This window comes from Chlorocebus sabaeus, chromosome 9, assembly GCF_047675955.1.
Source record: "Chlorocebus sabaeus isolate Y175 chromosome 9, mChlSab1.0.hap1, whole genome shotgun sequence".
In the NCBI taxonomy this organism is placed as follows: domain Eukaryota; kingdom Metazoa; phylum Chordata; class Mammalia; order Primates; family Cercopithecidae; genus Chlorocebus; species Chlorocebus sabaeus.
The window spans coordinates 77,006,020-77,027,826 of NC_132912.1; the positions used below are offsets into that span (position 1 = coordinate 77,006,020).

The following is a 21,807-nucleotide window of genomic DNA, read 5'->3' on the forward strand; positions in this document are numbered from 1 at the left end:
GTGGGTATTTAAATTGAAATTAAGTAAAGTTAAATAAAATACAATATTCACTTCTTTTAATTGCACTAGCCACTTTTCAAATGTTCAATAGCTGCATGTGGCTAGTGGCTACTGTATTGGATAGTGCAGATACAGAACATTTCCACCACGGCAGCTCTGAAAGAGACATTTTCTGAACTGTTCATATATAACTACACTTCCCCTCCTAAAGTATAAAGCTTTGTAAAAGCAAAAAAAGAAAAAAAAATTCTAAATTTACCTACTTTAAATTTGCATAGCATACAGATGAGTCACTTCTTATTTATAGCTAGATTAAAAATATTCTTCTAAGGGGGTTTTTATACTTATTATTTCTTCTTTTCACACATAGGAATTTATGATTTCCTCTAGTTACAGTGTTACCATAGAAACTAATCCATAATGCTTCATCTCTGAATTTCAAAGTCACAGGTGCTACAAACATTTGGACATTACTATTAACTTGTACTTTACACTCAAGAAAAAGGTCTTAATGTATGAGTCTTGATTCAGTTACTTTGGGTTAATAATACATTATGTCAAAACCAAATGCCATTTCCATATCCCACTTGAGCTGTTTATTTCTACCATATTTTTGAATTGTGATATGAAATCATTAAAGGTCTTTATTCTCAATAAAAATAATTGGATTTCACTCATTTAAAAAACATTTGTGGCATGGTCTAATTTATTATACTTGCTTCCTCCTTATTAGATATCATTTACTTATCAAATAGATAGTTGACAGAAGACTCCAGAGACATACTACAAGGAAGTGACCAGTGTTCATCTGAAACAGATGCCTTGTTTCTCAGAAATGTCATCCTCTTTATTTCATCTTCGTAGTTATGTGCCCTCTCTCAGCAATTCCTGATTTCTTTATCTACTGCCACACAGATGACAAATGACATGCATGTCCATGATACCCTTTACTCAATTCACATGCGATTTCCAAGGCTGGCTGTAATTCCCAAACCCTCCCACTCAAGAAGGTACATTTCAGGATACAAATGACTTAAAGTGTAACAGAATCAGTCTAATTTTATAATTATATCATCCCCAAACTTTGGTATGTTTAACAAGCATAATCAACAAAGCTCTTGGGATATACCTCACAAATGAATGCACATAATACTGTTACTTCTACTGTTGTGATAGGTATATTTTGCCTCCAGAGCAAGACTTTTAAGACACTAGAGGAGAGGGACAAATCTTAGGCTTCTTCTATTTTCCTGGTGCACCTGGTATGCTACTGATATTGAACATGTAATAAGTAAACTAAATACTTTTTTATGTCCCTTCTTTTTCCTTACTCTTGACTATTAAAGAGTTCTCCATAGACGGCAGCATGTTTTAATGTAAACACTGTAGGTTTTATGCAGAGGTTCGGCAGCAAACTAGAGGTATGGCCACAGGCTTCTCCATGGGTAGACTACACCACCCACCAAGGGTTGCTTCAGGTTTAGATTAAACATGAGCAAGGCAAGGCCCACCCTTGAGGTGTCTGGGTGATCTCTCTACAGGCTGGATTTAAATTTAGCTCTTGAGTAACCAATGCTACCATTATCAATACCCAAGTATTGTCAACCTCTTCAAGGCTTTCCAGAAAGCCAGGTACTGTAGGGAAAAGCAAAAAGAGAATATGAGCCCTCTTTGAGAACCTCCAACACTTTAACAGCCATTATCATCTTGGAAAATTGGACTTTCCACTGTATATTTTTTATGGGCCTAGAATAAAACTAATATAAGAGAGAAATTGGTGCAGCATTGTGGACTTTGAAAACATTATATAAATTACAAGTATCCAATGTAACTAGTTTAAAAGATGGGTATAATTATAATCACTTCTGAAGGCCACCTTATTCCTTCCAGTTTTTACATCTTCAACACAAAAACTCCAGTAATAAAGAAACTATGTTTGCTATATTAATGGTAAGTGGAGATATCTTCCTTCTACCCCGGAATTCTTTTTTTTTTTTTTTTTTTTTGAGACGGAGTCTCGCTGTGTCTCCCAGGCTGGAGTGCAGTGGCGCGATCTCGGCTCACTGCAAGCTCCGCCTCCTGGGTTCACGCCATTCTCCCGCCTCAGCCTCCCAAGTAGCTGGGACTACAGGCGCCCGCCAACACGCCCAGCTAGTTTTTTGTATTTTTAGTAGAGACGGGGTTTCACCATGTTAGCCAGGATAGTCTCGATCTCCTGACCTCGTGATCCACCCGCCTCGGCCTCCCAAAGTGCTGGGATTACAGGCTTGAGCCACCGTGCCCGGCCTACCCCGGAATTCTGTATCACATGCATAATATGGTTGCAAGTGTGCAGTATGGCTACAAGTAGGCAGGGAAAAATGCAAAACTAACAACAGTACAATGTTTAGGCAGATGGGATGGGTGACTTTTTTTCTTTTTTAAAATATTGTCTTTAATATTACAAAATTAGTCAATAGGTGGTATACTATAAGAATTTCTGATCCATTTCTCACCCATGTTTCCTGTATCTAATGCTTTAATCCCATCAGTAAAAGAAAAATGGTCTATTTTTGAGGTCACAAATAGAACATTACAGTCACTTGTAAATAACAATGTTAAAAGCTATTGGTTTTGTTTAAATAAATAATGCTTTGTGTATCTATTTTCTTCTATTTAATTTATATAATGTTAAGACAAAAGTATAAGAAAAATGAGAAAAGGACCTGGTGCAGTGGCTCACGCCTGCAATTCCAACACTTCGGGAGGCCAAGGTGGGAGGATCACGTGAGGCCAGGAGTTTGAGGCCTTAGTTAGCTGTGATCACAACTCTGCACTCCAGTCTGGGTGATAAAGTGAGATCCTGTTTCTAAAAAAGGAAAGAAGAAAGACAGAAAGAAAGAAAGAGAGAGAGAAAGAAAGAGAGAAAGAGAAAGAATGAAAGAAAGACAGAAAGAGAAAAAGAAAGAAAGAAAGAAGGAAGAAAAGTTCTAGTCTAGTCTGCTGTATGGAAACAGTAGTCTTAGTCAATAAAGAGGAAAGGCAGGGTTACCATTCACAAGATAATTCCATATTTCAGCACTTTAGTTCCTATTCTCTGCAGAATTGTCTGTACTCTGTGTATGCTAAAATTGATCCTAACAAAGTAACAGAGATTATGATGAAAATGTAAAAGTCAAAGTAATTAAGTATTCTGTAGAATATTTTACACATTGAAACTGATCATCATGAGCAGAATTGTTCCTGAACCATCTGAACTTCAGGTAGCAGTGAATTCTCAGGGTTTGGATTTAGATGGGCCCAAATATGCGTCGGTAAGAAACTGAGAATACTGCAGGGACTGACTGGGCAGGAGGGCTGGGTCCAGAGCTAGCACACTCAGGCTCTGGAAGGGATTCTTCAGCTGAGAAGCAGCTCCCCACACTGGCTCCACAGAGAGCTCATTTACATCCAAGGGCACTAGGACATCTGAATGTCTACTCAAGTATCTAAGCACATGGTTGGCATCCATAAAAAGGGACCCTGCATGTATGAGTAATTCCAATTTCTTCACACTCAAATAATGCTGTCTTTGTTTAAATACTTCATTTCCTGGTTAAACACTATATTAAAATTACTATATTTTGTTTTAAATAAGGAGAATTTATTATGTTTATCAGCACCTTTGTATAAAACCTTCAATTTATTTTCTTTACATTTTAAATCACAGATTTAAAAACATATAACCAGCAATGCTTTATAATCTTACAAGCACAAAACATTTTTTTACAGAATAATTCTTATTATACTATTCAGTAAACAATAGCCACTAAGCTCTATTTCTTGTTGATCCTTGACATTACATTATAATTGCAGATAGGGTTAGTTCCTAGTTTTTAGGGAAATCTCATTTCCCTATGCACATTCAGCAATTAATCTGATCAAGCCCAGAATGGAATTGACTGCATTTGCATTAGGTGAATAAAATATTTTAGTATGTTTAAGATTAAAGTAATACGTATTTATTGAAGAACACTGATAACATGGAGAAAAATTTTAAAAAGGAAGTAAAAATTATATGTAACCTATCACTAAAACTACTTATACATATTTATATATTCTCTTCAGTTTTTTCTGACTCATCATACTTTTAGAGCAGTTTCTCAACTTAACACTCTTGCTATTTTTCGTTAGATAATTTTTTGTTGTGGAGAACGTCCTGTGCTTTGTAGAATATTAAGCAGCATCCCTGACCTTTCTTTACCGACTAGATACCAGTAGCAGCCCCTTCCCAGTGGTGACAACCTAAAATGTCCCATGGTAAGGGCAGGGGCACAAAATTGCCTCTAGTTGAGAACCACTGTTTTAGAGACATAAGGGGTTTTAGAAATCATGTTTCATCGCTTCGTTTTACGAGTGAGAAACATTAATACTTAGATCAATGCAGATGATTTGTCCAAAATCTCATGGCTAATTTGTAGTGGAATCAACACTAAAAAAAATCCAGATTAACTCAATTGCTGTAGCATTCAATTTTTATTATACCATTCTGCTTCCTTAGGTTGTAGGAAAAATAGTACAACCTTCTTTTTCCATTGTCTGGACAAAGGTTCTTTCCTTTTTTTTTTTTTTTTTAAGTGTATAATACTAAGTTGTATATTCTCAAAGTCATTCACAAACAGAAAGTCATAAAAAAGACAGTAAGATGTTAGGATTTTTGACCTAATCGGGATCATTTAAAGTCAATTAGATTTCAACAATTTTACCTATAAAGCTCAAAAGTCTGTGGTAATTGAGTTCTTATATCTGCTAAAGAAATTCACCAAGAAAAGGCTGCCAGAGAAGTTCAAAGACATGGTTAATACAATGGACAGTACTTTTCTTCATCTGTCCTTCATCTGGCAGTAGTGTTGCTCATCTGCACGAAACCACCTACGTTTCTCATGTGGAAAGCTATGGAATGCTGAACATCCTCAGCAAAATCCTTGAAGGTCCTTCAAATGTTTATGCTTTGCTCAGCCAAAATAAACTTGTACAGTGACCTTGCGAACAGATGCCTGGTAATGAGGTCATAGAACTGAGTAACATTTTCAGAAAATTGCTTTACGGTGTAATAAATGTTCTGATTAGATTCCTATTTTCACCTTTAACATGCTCAGGTGGTTCAACCTGGGAAACCTAGTCAGGGTTATTACCCATTCTTCAAAGGTCACACCAAGAATCCAAGAATGTTTAGCCTCAAAGATACTTTAAACAAACTATATATTGTAAAAATTTTAAATAATTTTCAAATCTTACTGTTGGCTTTCTTGCAGCTTCTCCTTAAGCCTGACCTATTTCCTATTTCAGTTTCAATTTACTCTTCGGTATGAAGTGTCTGGTTCAGTGATTCTTCTATGACAATGCCCTTGTTTGACATCTGCAGAGATGAAACTAATTTCGTGTACTTTAAAATAAGTACAGTATAACTTGAAGCAAATAGGGTTAACATTATGCTATGTTCAGCATATTTAATGACCATTTCTAGTGAATAATATAGACTCTAGGATGGGATCTCTAACATTCCTGTACTCATGAGAATAGTGAAGGTTACCTCATATCCAGAGATGTTATGGATAAAAGAATCACAGCATTGCAAACAAATGGGGACAGTTCCAAATCCAGTATCCGATTTCATTTAAGGGATATGGGCTTCTATTTGTTTTGCAGGAGTGACTTAGACGATTTTTATCAATATTACTGCCTTTGGGGTGGACAGGTGATTTTAAGGTGTTAAACATATAAATTAAAAGAAGCAATAAATCATAAGAGAGCCAGAAAAATAGCTATATGAAATAGATACATTTTTGTTTTCATGGCATTTTTACAGAAAAGTATTCCTGTGAGATAATGCTTATTTTAATAATGAAGAGTAATGGGTGGGGTCTTATCAACTAGAGGTGAAATACAATTTTCAGTTAGAAATAAAATTTTTGTGGGCTATTCCCTAGCTAATATAGACATTAGCTCCAGACAGACAGTAGATTGTGCAGGTGAGGGCTGTATCTATCTTGCTCATTGCTGCATTCCCAGTACCTACTATGCAGAGGGCATTAAATAAACAGATGCTGAATAAATAGTATGTAGAATGCTAAACACCAATGGAGGCGAAGTGTAAGATAAAAATAAATGGGAAGGGAATGAGGATAAGATAATACAGTGGGGACTGCTGATTCCCTACGTGGGAGTAGTAAATACAAGTCAAAATAAAACAAGTACTGCACAAAATAGTCACAATATGTACAAAGGCATCTCACAAAATAGGAGAATAATAGATTATTGTATGCAAATACTAAAAGTGAGGAGGAAAAATGGGATTTGTATGCTTGTTTTTTAAGACAATATTCTAAAATGTGTTCTCTAAATAATTTTTCAACTTGAAATTTAATTTTTCAGTTTTTCTCCACAGAACCATGTTGAAGAATGCTTTTAAATAGGAAAAATTCAGACAGCATCTTCATTGGGTGTAAATAAATACATGTACTTGATTTGCAAAGTCAAAAATGCTAAATTTTGTAGCAAAAAGCAACAAGCTTAGTCCCCTTCTCCTCTTCATCCCTTGCTGATGCAGCCCCTTTAAACCCTCTACTTTCCTATTGTAACAGATGAGGATTTTAGTTCTCTTCTACTTTCCTTCTCTTTCCCCGATACCCTCAATATGGCAAAACCACAGTTGTTAAATCCTTAGTCTGTGTTCATTATTATAATGTAAATGCAGTCATACTCCATTATTTCCTTTCTTATGTAACTTTTGTTTTTTTTTGCCAGAGTTAATGATCATGCCTTTTTTTTCTTTTTCATTGTCTTACCTTCTTTCTCTTTACGTTGCCGCCAATATATTTTTTCATGGTGCTCAGGGATCATGGGCAGCTGCATGGGCACCAGTGGCCTAGAGCCAATGTGTCATCTGGTTGAAGCATGCCCTCTCCCTGGTTTTATTACTTATTTATTTATTTAATTATTAGTATTTTTTGAGACAGAGTTTCACTCTTGTCACCTAGGCTGGAGTGCAATGGCGTGATCTTGGCTCACTGCAACTTCCACCTCCCAGGTTCAAGCAATTCTCCATGCCCAGCTAATTTTTTTGTATTTTTAGTAGAAACGGGGATTCACCATGTTGGCCAGGTTGAACTCCTGACCTCAGATGATCCACCTACCACGGCCTCCCAAAGTGCTGAGATTACAGGTGTGAGCCACCATGCCCGGCCCCTCACCGGTTTTAGTATCATCTCTGTGCAGCATGAAAGATCCTCTTGGCTTTGTAGGTCTACCAGAGCCATCCCTCCTGGCACCTTTCATCCACCACATCCAGTTTCGGCTGGCTGCACTTTGGACTTGCTGTGTGGTGTTCTCTCTGGGAATTTTTGTCATCTCCTTTCTGTGCTGAATAACTTGGTTCCCAGATCCCGTGGGTTTCCCTTTTTGTGGACCATTCCCTAGCTCTGGTGAACAAATCTGCCCTGACAAAAGATAACCAGGAGGTAAATCTTGTGACTCTGCATGCCTAGAATTAAGAAATTTCTTAATTCTAAGCTCACACAACCAAGAGCTTGACTGTTATAGTACTTGAGGGTGAAAATCATGATGGTATCATGGATGGTATTACTGTCTTCAAGCTTTCCTTGTCATTGTTTAGAAATTTAATGTCATTCTGATTCTACATCATTTGAATGTGGCATGCTTTTTTTTTTTGAGACGGAGTCTTACTCTGTGACCCAGGAGTCTTACTCTGTGACCCAGGCTGGAGTGTAGTGGCGCGATCTCAGCTCACTGCAGCCTCCGCCTCCTGGGTTCAAGCAATTCTCCTGCCTCAGCCTCCCGAGTAGCTGTGATTACAGGCGTCTGCCACCACGCCCAGCTAATCTTTGTGTTTTTAGTACAGACAGGGTTTCACCATGTTGGCCAGGCTGGTCTTGAACTCCTGACCTTAAGTGATCCGCCCGCCTTGGCCTCCCAAAGTGCTGGGATTACAGGCGTGAGCCACCGCGCCCAGCCAAATGTGACATGTTTTTTATATTTGGAATCTTTATGAATTCTTTCCTTATCACTGGTGTTTTGGGATACCCAATAACTTCACTTAGAGTCAGTCATTCTTTTCATTCATTGTGCTAAGTACTTGGTGGGTCCTTTCAATCTGAAGATTCATATCCTTCAGTTCTGGGAAATATTATTGCATTATTTCTTTGATAATTGCATCAAATTCCCTATTTTTAGAATTCTCAGTGGCTGGATTATCTCCTGGATAATCTTTTTTAGCAGATATGGAAATCAGGAATGCATTTTCACTAAGCAAGAAATAAAAAGCAAAATGAACTTCTAAAATAAAACGTAGCCCTTTAAGCTGAAAACTTTGCTATTTCTGTATTCATTTATAAACCTATCCTAATAAAAGAAAAAGCCTTTAGAGGCCAAATAACAGGAAAACTATGCTATATTAAAGTGCTGATCATTAATAATCATTAATAATATAGTTGTCTTAATAATATAGTGTATAGTGCTGCACAGTTAATAAATTTCCATTTAACCCTCAATGTAATGCTAATTTGAATTTTCCTTCTTATTCATTATATTCAGTTTGATACTTGTGCCAAAAACCTCTCTGAAAAGTGAAAGTGCCCTCATTTCATATCCCTTCGCCATTACAGTTATATAAAATCACCACTTAACTAGAATATTTATTTCCATAGCATTGTTGTTTTAGTTCAAGATAACTAAAAGAGACTAACTTGAAAGCAGAATACTATTCAGTCTCAATTTAATTTAATAGCAAAAACCTTAAATTTTCACTTGAATCTTGAATGGAGATAGACACATGATATTTATGTTTATTGGGCTCCTACTATATGCAAGCAAGCACTGTGCTTTTATATATTCTCACAGGTATATTACCCCCATTTTATACATGAAGCAACTAAGGAATACAGAAGGCTATTTTCTTTCCATACCAAACACACCAAAATCAATTATGCTAACGTATTTAAAATAAACCACACAAATTACAACATGCAAAGAAATCCAAAACCATAATGCAAATTTTTACAGAACACATTCATTTGATAACTTGGCTTGCAAACATAACAAATGACATTAGTAAGTGGCTAAATATCAAGTTTTAAGAACAGACTTTTTCATGCCTTATTTTGAATAATCAGTTACCTCAAATTGATTGAAGTAGAGGTGCAGAGGTAAGCCAGAAATCCTACCAAGATATTGCCATTGAGAAAGAGACAGAAAAAAAGAGAGAGAAAGAACACCAAAGACAGAGAAAGAAACAATGGTCATCTTTACTTCAGGTGCTTTACTCAAACTACTTTAAGGTCATTAAGTGGGAACACTATGACTACATGACATTTTCAGGCATGTATTATTTATTAACTACCTCTCATTTTGTGATCAATTGAGAGATTCAAAATATCAAGTATAGAAAATATAAAATTAAAATATCTTTAAAATTATTTACTTGTTTTCCAGTATTAGCAAAATAAACATACAGCAAAATGCCACAATTTTATAATGGTTTGAAATAAAAAGTCATTTTTCTTTATTTGTTAACTTAATGTGATACTGGATTAAAAAGGCAAATGAACAATTACCTTTACTGCTGCAGTAACAGCAGCAGTAGCTGCAAGGTTTAAACCTTGCCGTCCAAAGTTTACCATGGTTTCATAGCCTCGTTCCTTTGCTTGTACAATATAATCATCAATCTCCTGGGGGAAAAAGCCACAGATGTTAGTTTTACTTAAAAATAGTGTTAAGAAGCCCCAAAATAGAACATTCTTCCTATAATAGTTTCACAAATTTTATAGCATTAAGCATGTGTTGATAGGCATTTCTTTCTTTTCTTTTCTTTTTTTTGAGAGAGGGTCTCTTCCTTTTGCCTAAACTGGAATGCAGTGGCATGGGACAATAAGCGTGCATCACCATGACCAAATAATTTTTAATTTTTTTGTAGAGATAGGGGTCTCGCTATGTTGCCTAGGCTAGTCTCAAACTCCTGGGCTCAAGCAATCCTCCCATCTTGGCTTCCCAAAGTGTTGGGATTACAGGCATGAGCCACTGCACCCAGCCTAGGAGCTTCCTTTTTTTTTTTTTTTTTTTTTGAGATAGAGTCTCGCTCTCTCGCCCGGGATGGAGTGCAGTGGCACAATCTCAGCTCACTGCAAACTCCACCTCCTGGGTTCACGCCATTCTCCTGCCTCAGCCTCCTGAGTAGCTGGGACTACGGGCACCCACCACCACGCCCAGCTAATTTTTTGTATTTTTAGTAGACACAGGGTTTCACTGTGTTAGCCAGGATGGTCTCGATCTCTGAACCTCGTGATCTGCCTGCCTCGGCCTCCCAAAGTGCTGGGATTACAGGCGTGAGCCACCAAGCCCAGCCTGTTTTTTTTTTTTTTTTGAGATGGAGTCTCGTTCTGTCACTCAGGCTAGAGTGCAGTGGTGAGATCTCGGCTCACTGCAATCTCCATCTCCTGGGTTCAAGCGATTCTCCTGCCTCAGCCTCCTAGCTAACTGGTATTATAGGCATGCACCACCATACCTGGCTAACGTTTTTTTGTATTTTTAGTAGAGGTAGGGTTTCACCAAGTTGGTCAGGCTGGTCTCATATTCCTGGCCTCAAGTGATCCACCCACCTCAGCCTCCCAAAGTGCTGAGATTACAGGTATGAGCCACCATACCTGGCCTAGGCTTAGGCATTTCTTAAAAATTTATGGAAGTAATTTATATATCTTACCCTTTCCTTTGAAGAAAGAAGTGGATGAAGGAATTTTCTATATATTAAACTTGCTCCTTTGGTATAGGGAGAAAGCAGCCATATGACAAAAGCAATCTTCAGCTCATAGTACAGGGGAAACCTAATAAGAAAAACATTTGGAAATAAACTGCCAGTGAAAAATAAACCACTCTAGAAATCACAAAAACACCTTTTAAAAAGTTCAGTCACTATGCTTTTTTTTTTTTTTCAGACAGAGTTTTGCTCTTGTCATCCAGGTTGGAGTGCAATGTCACCATCTCGGCTCACTACAACCTCCGCCTCCTGGGTTCCAGTGATTCTCCTGCCTCAGCCTCCCCAGTAGTTAGGATTACAGGTGCGTGTCACCACTCCCGGCTAATTTTTGTATGTTTAGTAGAGACGGGGTTTCACCATGTTGTCCAGGTCTGGTCTTGAACTCCTGACCTCATGTGATCTGCCTGCCTCAGCCTCCCAAAGTGGTGGGATTACAGGCATGAGCCACCACGCCCGGCCTATGCTAAGTTTTTAAATGTAAGAGTTAGTGATCAGGAGACAACTGTGTTTGAATAATCTTGTTTCAACTACAGATCAGTTCATGAAAGTGTGATCTGAGAGATTCCCCCCTCCTTCTAATACAAGAATCTTCCTTTATAGTAAGCATAGGAAAGCTGCCAAACTGAATGCAGCAGTTAAAAGAAGGCACTAATACCATTTATTCAGTGCACAAGGTATGGCCACCCTATCTGCAGAGCCAAACTGCCATGGAAGTACATGACCTACCTCATATGATAGTTGTGCCTATCAGAGCATGACTTCATATGCTCCAAGTGTACAATGTCTACCCCATACACACATCTTCATCTTTTTCAGAACTCCCAAAAAATATCCCTTTCAATTTCATTTGGCCAGAATTGCAGCACTCTGCAGACCTAAATTGTTCACTTCCAAGGAAAATACAAAGTGTTACAGTGGGCCTCCCCTGTTGGCCCAGTATACTTCCTCAGCTGTGGCTTTAACCATGTGACTTCCTTGCTTTGGCCAGCAGAAAATGAACATGATACATGTCACATGCAAGCAGAAGCTTTAAAACACCCTTTGACTCCTTCACTCCATCACCCTCAACCTCTTGCTTTAAGCTTTTGCCCTCTGGCATGAGAATAGCTGCTTCTTCAGCCTTGGTTTAAGGAGCCAGGTGAGGTCCTCACACCTGTAATCCCAGCACTTTGGGAGGCCAAGTTGGGAGGATAGATGTAGTCCAGGAGTTCAAGGGTGTGGTGAGCTATCATCATGCCACTGCACTCCAGCTTAGGCAACAGAGCAAGACCCTGTCTCTAAAACAACAACAAAAACAACAGCAAAAGTGACCTGACCCCAGTAAAAATGTAGTCAACCATTTGCCCTCATGTAGCTTGAGCAAGAAATAAGTTTGTTTTTCTAAGCCACAGTACTTTCATGGTTGTTTTTTTGTCACAGCAAAAGTTTGCTAATATATAATGGGAGGCTCAGTATCTTGTGAGAACCACAAAAATGTAGTCCATTTATCACTAAGATAAGTGATAGCTGAGCAAATCTGAGTTCTTCTGTCAAGGCAGGCAGGTAGAGGGCAGTGAGGATGACTTACTGTGTTGTCAACAAAGAGGTCTCTTCCACACTGCAATTACAGGAGTTTCTGGATTCAGTTGTTCATGTTAGACATTTTCTACATTGTTCATTTTTAAATAACATATATAGGCTACATTTGCAATAAAAAAAAATGAAATCTTAAAAAAAGAACGTGGAAACTTAGAGGTAGCATGGTTTAGGATTTGTGCTCTGTCACTTAAAAACAGAGAGACCCCCATACCAAACCCCTATACCAAAAATATAACGGAAAAATGAATGAGTTTTGGGGCACAGGAAGCGACATTTTTACAGTATTTCAAATCAGAAGAGAGATACAGTGACATTTGCAAATAAAGGAAGGTTGTTAAAAATATTTTAGTTTGATGACTTCTATTTTTTTTCTAGCAAATCCAATAGGTCCTAATGTGCTACATGAATAGGAGAATAGCAAAATGGGAAAGACAGCTTAAGGAGAGAATAGTAAAGGTTTGAAACAGACCCAGGCAAAATGTAAGTAGACACTGATCAGGAGCAAGTAAAAGGAATGAGGTTCAAACTGATACCTATGTGAGCAGTTGATTAATTTTTTCGGCTGAATTTAGCAGTCCAGTTAAAGAAGTAAAAAAGAGTCATTTTGGCTGGCCGCAGTGGCTAATGCCTGCAATCCCTGCACTTCGGGAGGCCGAGGTGGGCAGATAACCTGAGGCTGGGAGTTTGAGACAAGCCTGGCCAACATGGTGAAACCCCGTCTCTACTAAAAATACAAAAATTAGCCAGGCCATGGTGGCATGTGCCTATAATCCCAGCTACTGAGGAGGCTGAGGCAGGAGAATCGCTTGAACCCAGGAGTTAGAGGCTGCAGTGAGCCAAGATGGTGCCACTGCATTCCAGCCTAGGCAACAGAGCAAGACCCTGTGTAAAAAAAAAAAAAAAGAATGAAAAAAAAAAAAAAAGACGAGTAATTGTTAGGCTAATTTAGACAGAAGGTTTGTGTGTCAAGGGCAGATGAAGATATCAGCAAGGTAGTAAACCAAAATGCTTTGAAAGGAGAAGTTCTCAAAGTGATGGCAGGGTTTAGATGGAAATGCACTACTGAAATACACCACAGGGAGATTCCAGTTGTCCAGTTAAGTACTGCTCCTTGGTAAAATGTCAAATCCCTGAGGATATAAACACACTTTAATTTTTGCCTCCTCTATTTGGAACAGAGCAGCCAGGAAGCTGGTGCTGAGTGGGTGTCCACGTGGGTGCTGACGTTTTCCAGTTCAAATGTTTGTAGATGAGAGTTTTAAGGATAGGACAGGGAGGGGGTGCTAAAACCAGATGCTGTGGGCTTCAAAAGCAGAGTCATTTAGGAAGTGATACAGGAAAATGTTCTGAAGTCATCAGTGCAGAAAAGGATGATGACAATCAACTTTCCCTATTCCAAGATACTGGGGGAAGGTATGTGGGAGGTGAGCAGGGAGTGGCGTATGGGGAGGAAAATGAGCTGCCTTTATTTGATGGGGACTCAAAGGAAAGTAGTGTTCTATGGGAAAGCAGATGACAAAAACAAATGGCTGAATAATTAGGTAACTTGATGAAAATCACTTAGTTAATAGCAAGAGCAAGGATAAGAGCTCAGGACACCTGATTATGAGTCTGCAATCTGGCCCCTTCTCAACAGCAAAACTTACCAAGCAACTGTTTGATCTGCTACTGTTTCAATCACAGTATAGAGAGCAAAAACAATCCAGTACATCATCCATCGAACCTGGAAATAATAAAAGTACTCATGAAACAACAGACGAAAATTATTTGCAACTCTGAATAATTACATGTATGTATGTATGTATGTATGTATGTGTTTCTGTATACATAGTATGTTGGGTCAAATGCAGAAAGTGATGGTTTAATTTTCAACAGGTTTTATGTTTGAGTTCTTTACTACATCAACAGTCTTGGGATAGAAGGAGCAAAGATTAATAAATCTCTGGGGCTTGATGCAATATAATCTAGGAATCTAAATCAAGGAATTGGGAAAACAGGAACTATTTTTCTTCTTAATTGGAAGTAAGTTCTTTAAAAGATGTTATCTACTTGCTTCTTTATGAATACTATAAATTATTTATTTAATTTTATTTTTTGCAGAGATAGGGTCTCGCTCTGTTGCCCATGCTGAAGTGCTGTGGTACAATTACGATCATGGCTCACTGCAGCCTCGACCTTCCAGGCGCAAGTGATCCTCTTGCCTCAGCTGCCCGAGTAGCTGGGACTACAGGTGTGCACCACCACACTTGGCTAAATTTTTTTTGTTTTTTTGTAGAGAAGGGGTTTTGCCATGTTGCCCTGCTGGTATTGGACTCCTTGGGCTCAAGCTATCTGCCTGCCTCGGGCTCCCGACGTGCTGGGATTGCAGGCATGAGCCACCACGCCTGGCCTTAGCTATTTAATTGTTACATAAGTAATATAGTACAATATGATAAGACTACATTTAATCTTTATTAGTCTTTAAACCTGTATATTCCTTATTTCCCAATATATAGAAATTGTTCAGAAAGTGAAGAACAAGTCCTGGGCTTCTTACTTCTATTAATGATGCATCCATAATGCTAGTTACCCAGGTGGAGAGCATAAGGTTGGTCTTCTTCCTCTTCCCCTGATATAAGTCTGTAATCTCCACACATCTTTCTCCTTCTTCCACTCTAATTCCACAATGGTAGTTCAGGATGTTTTAATCCCTGGTCCGAATCAGGGCCTGCTGAATGGTCCCTGGCACTCTGCCGTCTCTTGGGACCTATCCTTCTCATAGAAGCATGCAAGATTAATGTTTTCTGAGTTGATTCTCCCAAATTTATACTTTTTCATCGACCTCAGTATATAGAGTTTCTTGTCTCTCAAGTGCACTGGAGTTTCACTTACGATTAAAATCTCTGCTTTTCTGTGCAATAATAATAGCAAATACACAATGCCATGCCAACCAGGGGGCGAGGAATTACATTGATAAACATATAACATAAATTAATTCATTTAATCCCTATAACAACCTTTACAAAGTAGGAAATGTAATTACTTCCATCATAGGTAAGAAAACAGCGGCACAGAGAGGTAAAAGAGAAGTCATTTGGCTAGGATTTGGGTCCAGGCTGCCTGACTCTGGAATTGGTTAACCCATTATACCAGGCAGAGAGAGAGGATGTAAGAAACTGCCCAACGTGGGGTCCAAGGATGACTACCACTTTCCTTGTTCTCACCTCATGAGTGACAAAAAAATCTAGGTCCTTATATATAACTGGGAAACTGACCTATAGTTTTACTACAGATGCTTGTTTGGTTATTTCGTAGGCAATATAAAACGATAACTCAAGTAGCTTTTTCAGTTGTCTATTTACATGAACAAACCAACAGAAAATAGCCATGAATAATTTCTGAAACAATTGTATTGTGAAATATGAATGCTACCAATTTGTTCTAATTTATAGAGAATCCTGAAAGCTTAAAAAATTTCCCAAAGCAAATAATAGGGTACACTATCTATATTTGAAATTTGAGAAAATTGATTTATAAAATTATCTTAAATGTTAAAAAAGTTAAGACTAATGTTCTCTTTAGTTTTCCACTTTTCATGAGTTCTTTTCAATCTCTCACTGCTCCCAATCCCAAGCTTTTGTCCAAGTAGGGGGATTTTCTTCCAGGGCTAAAATCCTATGCGGGTCTCTGCGTGTGTTATCTTTTCTTTCCTTCCCTCTCCCTACCCATTTTTTTTTTTTTTGAGACGGAGTGTCACTCTGTCGCCCAGGCTGGAGTGCAGTGGCGCCATCTCGGCTCACTGCAAGCTCCGCCTCCCGGGTTCACGCCATTCTCCTGCCTCAGCCTCCCGAGTAGCTGGGACTACAGGCGCCCGTCACCGCGACCGGCTAATTTTTTTTTGTATTTTTGGTAGAGACGGGGTTTCACCGTGTTAGCCAGGATGGTCTCGATCTCCTGACCTCGTGATCCTCCCGCCTTGGTCTCCCAAAGTGCTGGGATTACAGGCGTGAGCCACCATGCCCAGCCCCTCCCTACCCATTTCTAAAAGAGGAAATGATGCTCTTGTATGGGTTTATTCCCTCAGTCTTTCCAAATCCAAACACTAATTTAGTACTTTCAGTTCTCAGCTGTATTCATAAGGTTATCTTTTTTTTTTTTTTTTTTCTGAGACAGAGTCTCACTCTGTCACCCAGGGTGGAGTGCAGTGGCACAATCTCGGTTTACTGCAACCTCCATCTTCCTGGTTCAAGCAATTCTCCTGCCTCAGCCTCCTGAGTAGTTGGGATTACAGGTGCGCGCCACCATGCCTGGCTAATTTTTTTGTATTTTTAGTAGAGATGGGGTTTCACCATGTTGGCCAGACTGGTCTTGAACTCCTGACCTCAGGCAATCTGCCCGCCTCAGCCTCTCAAAGTGTTGGGATTACAGGCGTAAGCCACCGCACCTGGCCTATAAGGTTATCTTTTAGAGTCAGTCATGACTATAGGCCTCCCTCCCAAAAAGAAATGAAGGAAAAAATGACTACAAACTGAACAATGTACTTAAGCTAAACAACCTTGACTGGAAAAAAAAAAAAAAAACTGTAAATACATTACAAGAGAAACTGTTCTGGCTCAGTCTCCCATTCAACCTACCCTAGGACTCTTGGGGAGACTCCAAGAAACCCTTGTGCTCTATGAGAAAGGTTTGAAAATAAGTAATATGGTGAACTCCTCTCATTTTACAGAGGGCCAAAATCAGTAAGTTGCTCAAGATCACTGCACTAGGAAATGGCTGAAGGAGGCACAGTCCACCTTGAAGCCCAAAGGATGCAGCTTTTTAAACAAGCGGCTGCCACCAGACCAGTCTCTCCAGTTCTCTAGGATTTCCTGGCTCTCTCCCTCTCCAGTACTCAACACAGAGACCTTAGTGTAAATATTATCACCTCCTTTCCCAGGAAAGTGGAGGCTTAAGTATGAAATATCGCTCTCTTCACAAAAAATTTAATACATTCTCAGAAAAATAAAAGCACTTAAGTAGCTGCTTGTTATTTTTCATTATTTCATGTTTTCATTATTTTACAACTGTCTTGATGGTTGTGATCTTCCAAGGGGATAACAACTATAAGTAATGCTCCACAAATTGTTTTAATTTATTTGTTAATACGGTCGAGTAGAGGCAAAAGGACTGTACAGATAGTAGCCGTTTGCTGATATTCCCTGAATGACGAGTTGTGGAATGAATTAGAGCTGCTGCACATACCGAAGGTTTCAAAAGTAGCTGTGCTTCAGTTAAGTGCTTATTCAATTTTCAGATGAAGTCATCAAATTAATTTTAAAACTCATAAAGTAAATACGTGCTTTAAAATATATGTTTTCTTCTAAGAAAGCAAAAATTATATCTGTTTAGGTTGTGAGAATATTTAATAATGTCAAAAATAAAAGAGGGAGAAAAGCCTTCAATTTTTTAGTGAAACACCCAACAGCAAACTCTCTGATCAATAGGGTATTTCTAGGCATGTTCCTGCTGAATTGACTACAGTTCTACATATGCAAACCCCATGGTTTATAAATTCTTTGACAATTTGGTCTCTTGAACCTATGAATTTTTTGTTCTCATCAGAAATATGAACCTTAAATATAGTTGAATACAGGCAAAAATTAAATAAATTGAATGATTATGTGTTATTCATGGAAGCAACCATAAAGAAAGTTAACCTTGAAAATATATTGCTTTCTTTTTTTTCCATTAATGTATCTGGTTGGGAGTTTATACCAAATGATTACTCAGTGATGCTTTTATTAAAACTACACCTCAAGGCCATTTGGCCTGCTGTTTAAGGTTTTGCTCAAAAGAAATAGCAGAAAGAAGTCAAGGTCAAAAAAACCCCAAAAAAACCTAAATGTATGTGAAGATAAAGGAAATATTCTTTAGATCAACAAAAAACTGATAACAAAATGCAGTATTAATACCAAAAAATTGAAAGGAAACCAATACACAAATTATCTTCTGAATGTATGTAACCAAATATAATAGAAAGAATTACTATTAAAATACGTAAATAAAAGTCAGTAATTTAACAGGTGATTTTAATAAATCACAATCCACCTTTTAAGCTACTGGGAAAAAAGGTTACTAACTTTATTGATAGAAATATATATATATATATCTTTTATATAGAAATCTTATATATAGAAATATATATATATCTTTATATATATATTTTTTCGAGACGGAGTCTTGCTCTGTTGCCCAGGCTGGAGTGCAGTGGCACGATCTCGGCTCACTGCAAGCTCTGCCTCCCGGGTTTACGCCATTCTCCTGCCTCAGCCTCCCAAGTAGCTGGGACTACAGGTGCCCGCCACCACGTCCAGCTAGTTTTTTTGTATTTTTTAGTAGAGACGGGGTTTCACCGTGTTAACCAGGATGGTCTCGATCTTCTGACCTCGTGATCTGCCCGTCTCGGCCTCCCAAAGTGCCGGGATTACAGGCTTGAGCCACCACGCCCGGCCTGATTGAAATATATTATCGGGGAAGTGAGAACAAACCTTATTTCTTTCCCATTCGGAAATAATTGGTAAAATCAATAAACTGTTGTTTAGATATCTTCACAAGAACAATGAATAATGAGAAAGCTGTATCCAATATTTCCTTAAAATTTCCTTTGGCCCTTGTCAGTCTACAAATCCCCCATTCCCAGTGGTGCTCAATTTCGACCCAGATGACAGTTCATTTTCAAAAAGGATGCTTGTATTATAGGAGGCTCACATAACATAGGAATTGCCTGAATACTCTGCAACTCCCTTCTGTGTAGCCTAGTCGATAACTATACAAAACTCAAGGAAAGAAAAAAAATTACCTTGATTTCAGAGAACTTAATTATCCAACAAGGTGAAGTTTACACCTAGAAGCACTAAGATGGGGACACATACACATATATCCTCCTTTTCATTAATCTTTCATGTAAAACATAATTTAGTCAATTCTTGAGGACTCAGGTGGCAACATTAAAAATAACACTCATTGATTCAACTGTAAGCAAATCCTACCTGCCTCATGGCATGGGAATAGAAACATAAACATGATAGTTCCATCCTCAAGGATTCAATATTTTACTGGGCAGAAAAACAAGTAAATAACTGTGATTTTTAAAATGCTGTGTGTGTGCACCTGTAGTTCAAGCTACATGGGAAGCTGAGGCGGGAGAATTGCTTTGGCCCAGGAATTCAAGGCCAGCCTGGGCAATATAATGAGATCCTGTCCCTAATTTAAAAAGATTTTCTGGGCCAGGTGTGGTGGCTCGCGCTTGTAATCCTGGTGCTTTGGGAGGCTGAGGTGGGCGGATCACTTGAAGTCAGGAGTTTGAAACCTGCCTGGCCAACATGGTGAAACTCCCTCTCTACTAAAAATACAAAAATTAGCTGGGCATGGTAGCACATGCCTGTAATCCCAGCTACTTGGGAGGCTGGGGCAGGAGAATCACTTGAACCCAGGAGGTGGAGGTTGCAGTGAGGTGAGATCCTGACACTATACTCCAACCTGGGCAACAGAGCAAGACTCTGTTTACAAAAAAAAAAAAAGTTCTTCTGTTTGTAGTACATTAGACATCCTAGCTCCTAGTATGGGTCAAAATCTCAATATTTGGAGGAAAGTTTACTAAAGGGATTATTTATAAATCTGTGTGCAAGGTTCAAGAACACCAATCAAGGATAGTGGCGCACCCCTGAGCAAGCAACTGCAGGAACCGGTATTATACCTAGGTGAGAAGGAGGGAGGGGAGGAAAAGGCTTCCTGGAACCCAGAGATGGTAAGCAGGTGAAAGCTACAGTCACAGCTAACTGGTGGTGGCAGGGAGGGAGCTGGGAGAACATATATTGTGTCCTCATGCTTTTCCTGTCTTCTGATCTTGTGCAGGGGCCTCTCATGGGCCAAACCCAAAGGAGGCCAGAGATGGTCCAGCCTGTATAGATCAGTCTCCTGGGCCATAAGCAGCAGGGCAGAGACTTGTAGAGAGTGGAGGGGAAGCTCCACTGGAGGGGCAAATAGAAGGTTCCAGCACTACTAAACCTGTTAGCCCTTTGAAACACCCAGAATAGAAGTCATTTTTCACTACCTCCTCAGCCCAGATGACCATCACCTCCTGTCTGGATTATTTCAGTAGCATCCTAACTGGTCACTCCATTTTTTTGACTCTATCCTGCATACAGCAGTCACGGTGCCTACTTAAAACAGAAGCCAAATCATGTCATTCCTCTGCTCAAACCCCTCCCATGGTTCCCTATCATTGCTTACTACAGCCTGGAAAGCCCTGTGTATCTATCTGGCTCCAGCAATCTCTCTAGCCTGCTACTGCACCTCCTGTTCTGTTCTGCTCCAGCCACACCTGCTCTTTTACTGGCCCTGGTATGTGCTGATATGCTCCTGCCTCGAGTCCTTTTGCATGCTGTTTCCTTGTCTAAAATGCATTTCCCCCAGTTATCCATGTGAAGAGCTTGCTCACTTGCTTCAGGTCTGTGTTTGAGTATTTCCTATCAGAGAGGCCTTTCCTGACTACCCTGTTTAGCTTAATGTTCTCTTTTTTGTAAGAACTGCAAAAGGCTAGAAAGTAGATAGGAGGTAAAACCATGATGAGTACATATAAATTAATCTTTTAAGAGATCTGTTTTTTTTTTTTTTTTTTTTTTTAAGAGGAGAAAGAATAAAAAATAGCATGAGGCAACACGAAAGCATGTTTATATTCTCAAGGATTTAACATTATACTGGAGAGATAATGAGATTCAAATTATGAGAAAGCAGGAATATTTAATGGAACAAGATCCTGGATGAGATAGACAAGAATAAGATTAGGAACACAGAGGGAAAAAGAGTGGGCTCAAGAAAGAAGCAGTTGCTTGCTCAGGGGTGCTCAAGAAAGAAGCAGGAATACATCTTCCTCTGGAACAGATAGAAAGGAAGAAGAGAGTGAAGGGGAAGGAGGGAAAGCAAATATTTTTTAGGTGTGCTTATGATATGTGATACATGCTAAAGAGAAAAATTAAGCAGAATAAGGGAGTTAGGATTTTGATATTTTAAACAGGGTAGTCAGGAAAGGCCTCTCTGATAGGAAATACTCAAACACAGACCTGAAGCAAGTGAGCAAGCTCTTCACATGGATAACTGGGGGAAATGCATTTTAGACAAGGAAACAGCATGCAAAAGGGCTCGAAGCAGGAGCATATCAGCACATACCAGGGCCAGTAAAAGAGCAGGTGTGGCTGGAGCAGAACAGAACAGGAGGTGCAGTAGCAGGTGAGGCCAGAGAGATCGCTGGAGCCAGATAGATACACAGGGCCTTCCAGGCTCTAGTAAGCAATGATAGGGAACCATGGGAGGGGTTTGAGCAGAAAGGAAGAAGACAGTGGCTGTGTCCAGAAGAGAGTTGAAGGGTTCACGGGTTAGGCCCTCTACCTTCACTCTGCAGTCGGGGGCATGTTAGCTGTTAAGGC

At 39.1% G+C, this 21,807-nt stretch overlaps 1 protein-coding gene across 2 annotated transcripts in view; it reads right to left on the minus strand.

Moving 5' to 3' along the window:
* Nucleotides 1-21,807, minus strand: part of REEP3 (receptor accessory protein 3) — a 105,404-nt gene that overhangs the window by 16,385 nt on the left and 67,212 nt on the right. For both annotated transcript variants that reach the window (XM_007963313.3, XM_007963312.3), the window contains 3 exons: nt 14,011-14,087; nt 10,733-10,853; nt 9,591-9,704 (listed from right to left, as the gene is read on the minus strand). In XM_007963313.3, the coding sequence (XP_007961504.1) occupies nt 9,591-9,704; nt 10,733-10,853; nt 14,011-14,078 (303 nt within the window). In that variant the 5' untranslated portion in view covers nt 14,079-14,087. The remainder of the gene's footprint in view (nt 1-9,590; nt 9,705-10,732; nt 10,854-14,010; nt 14,088-21,807) is intronic.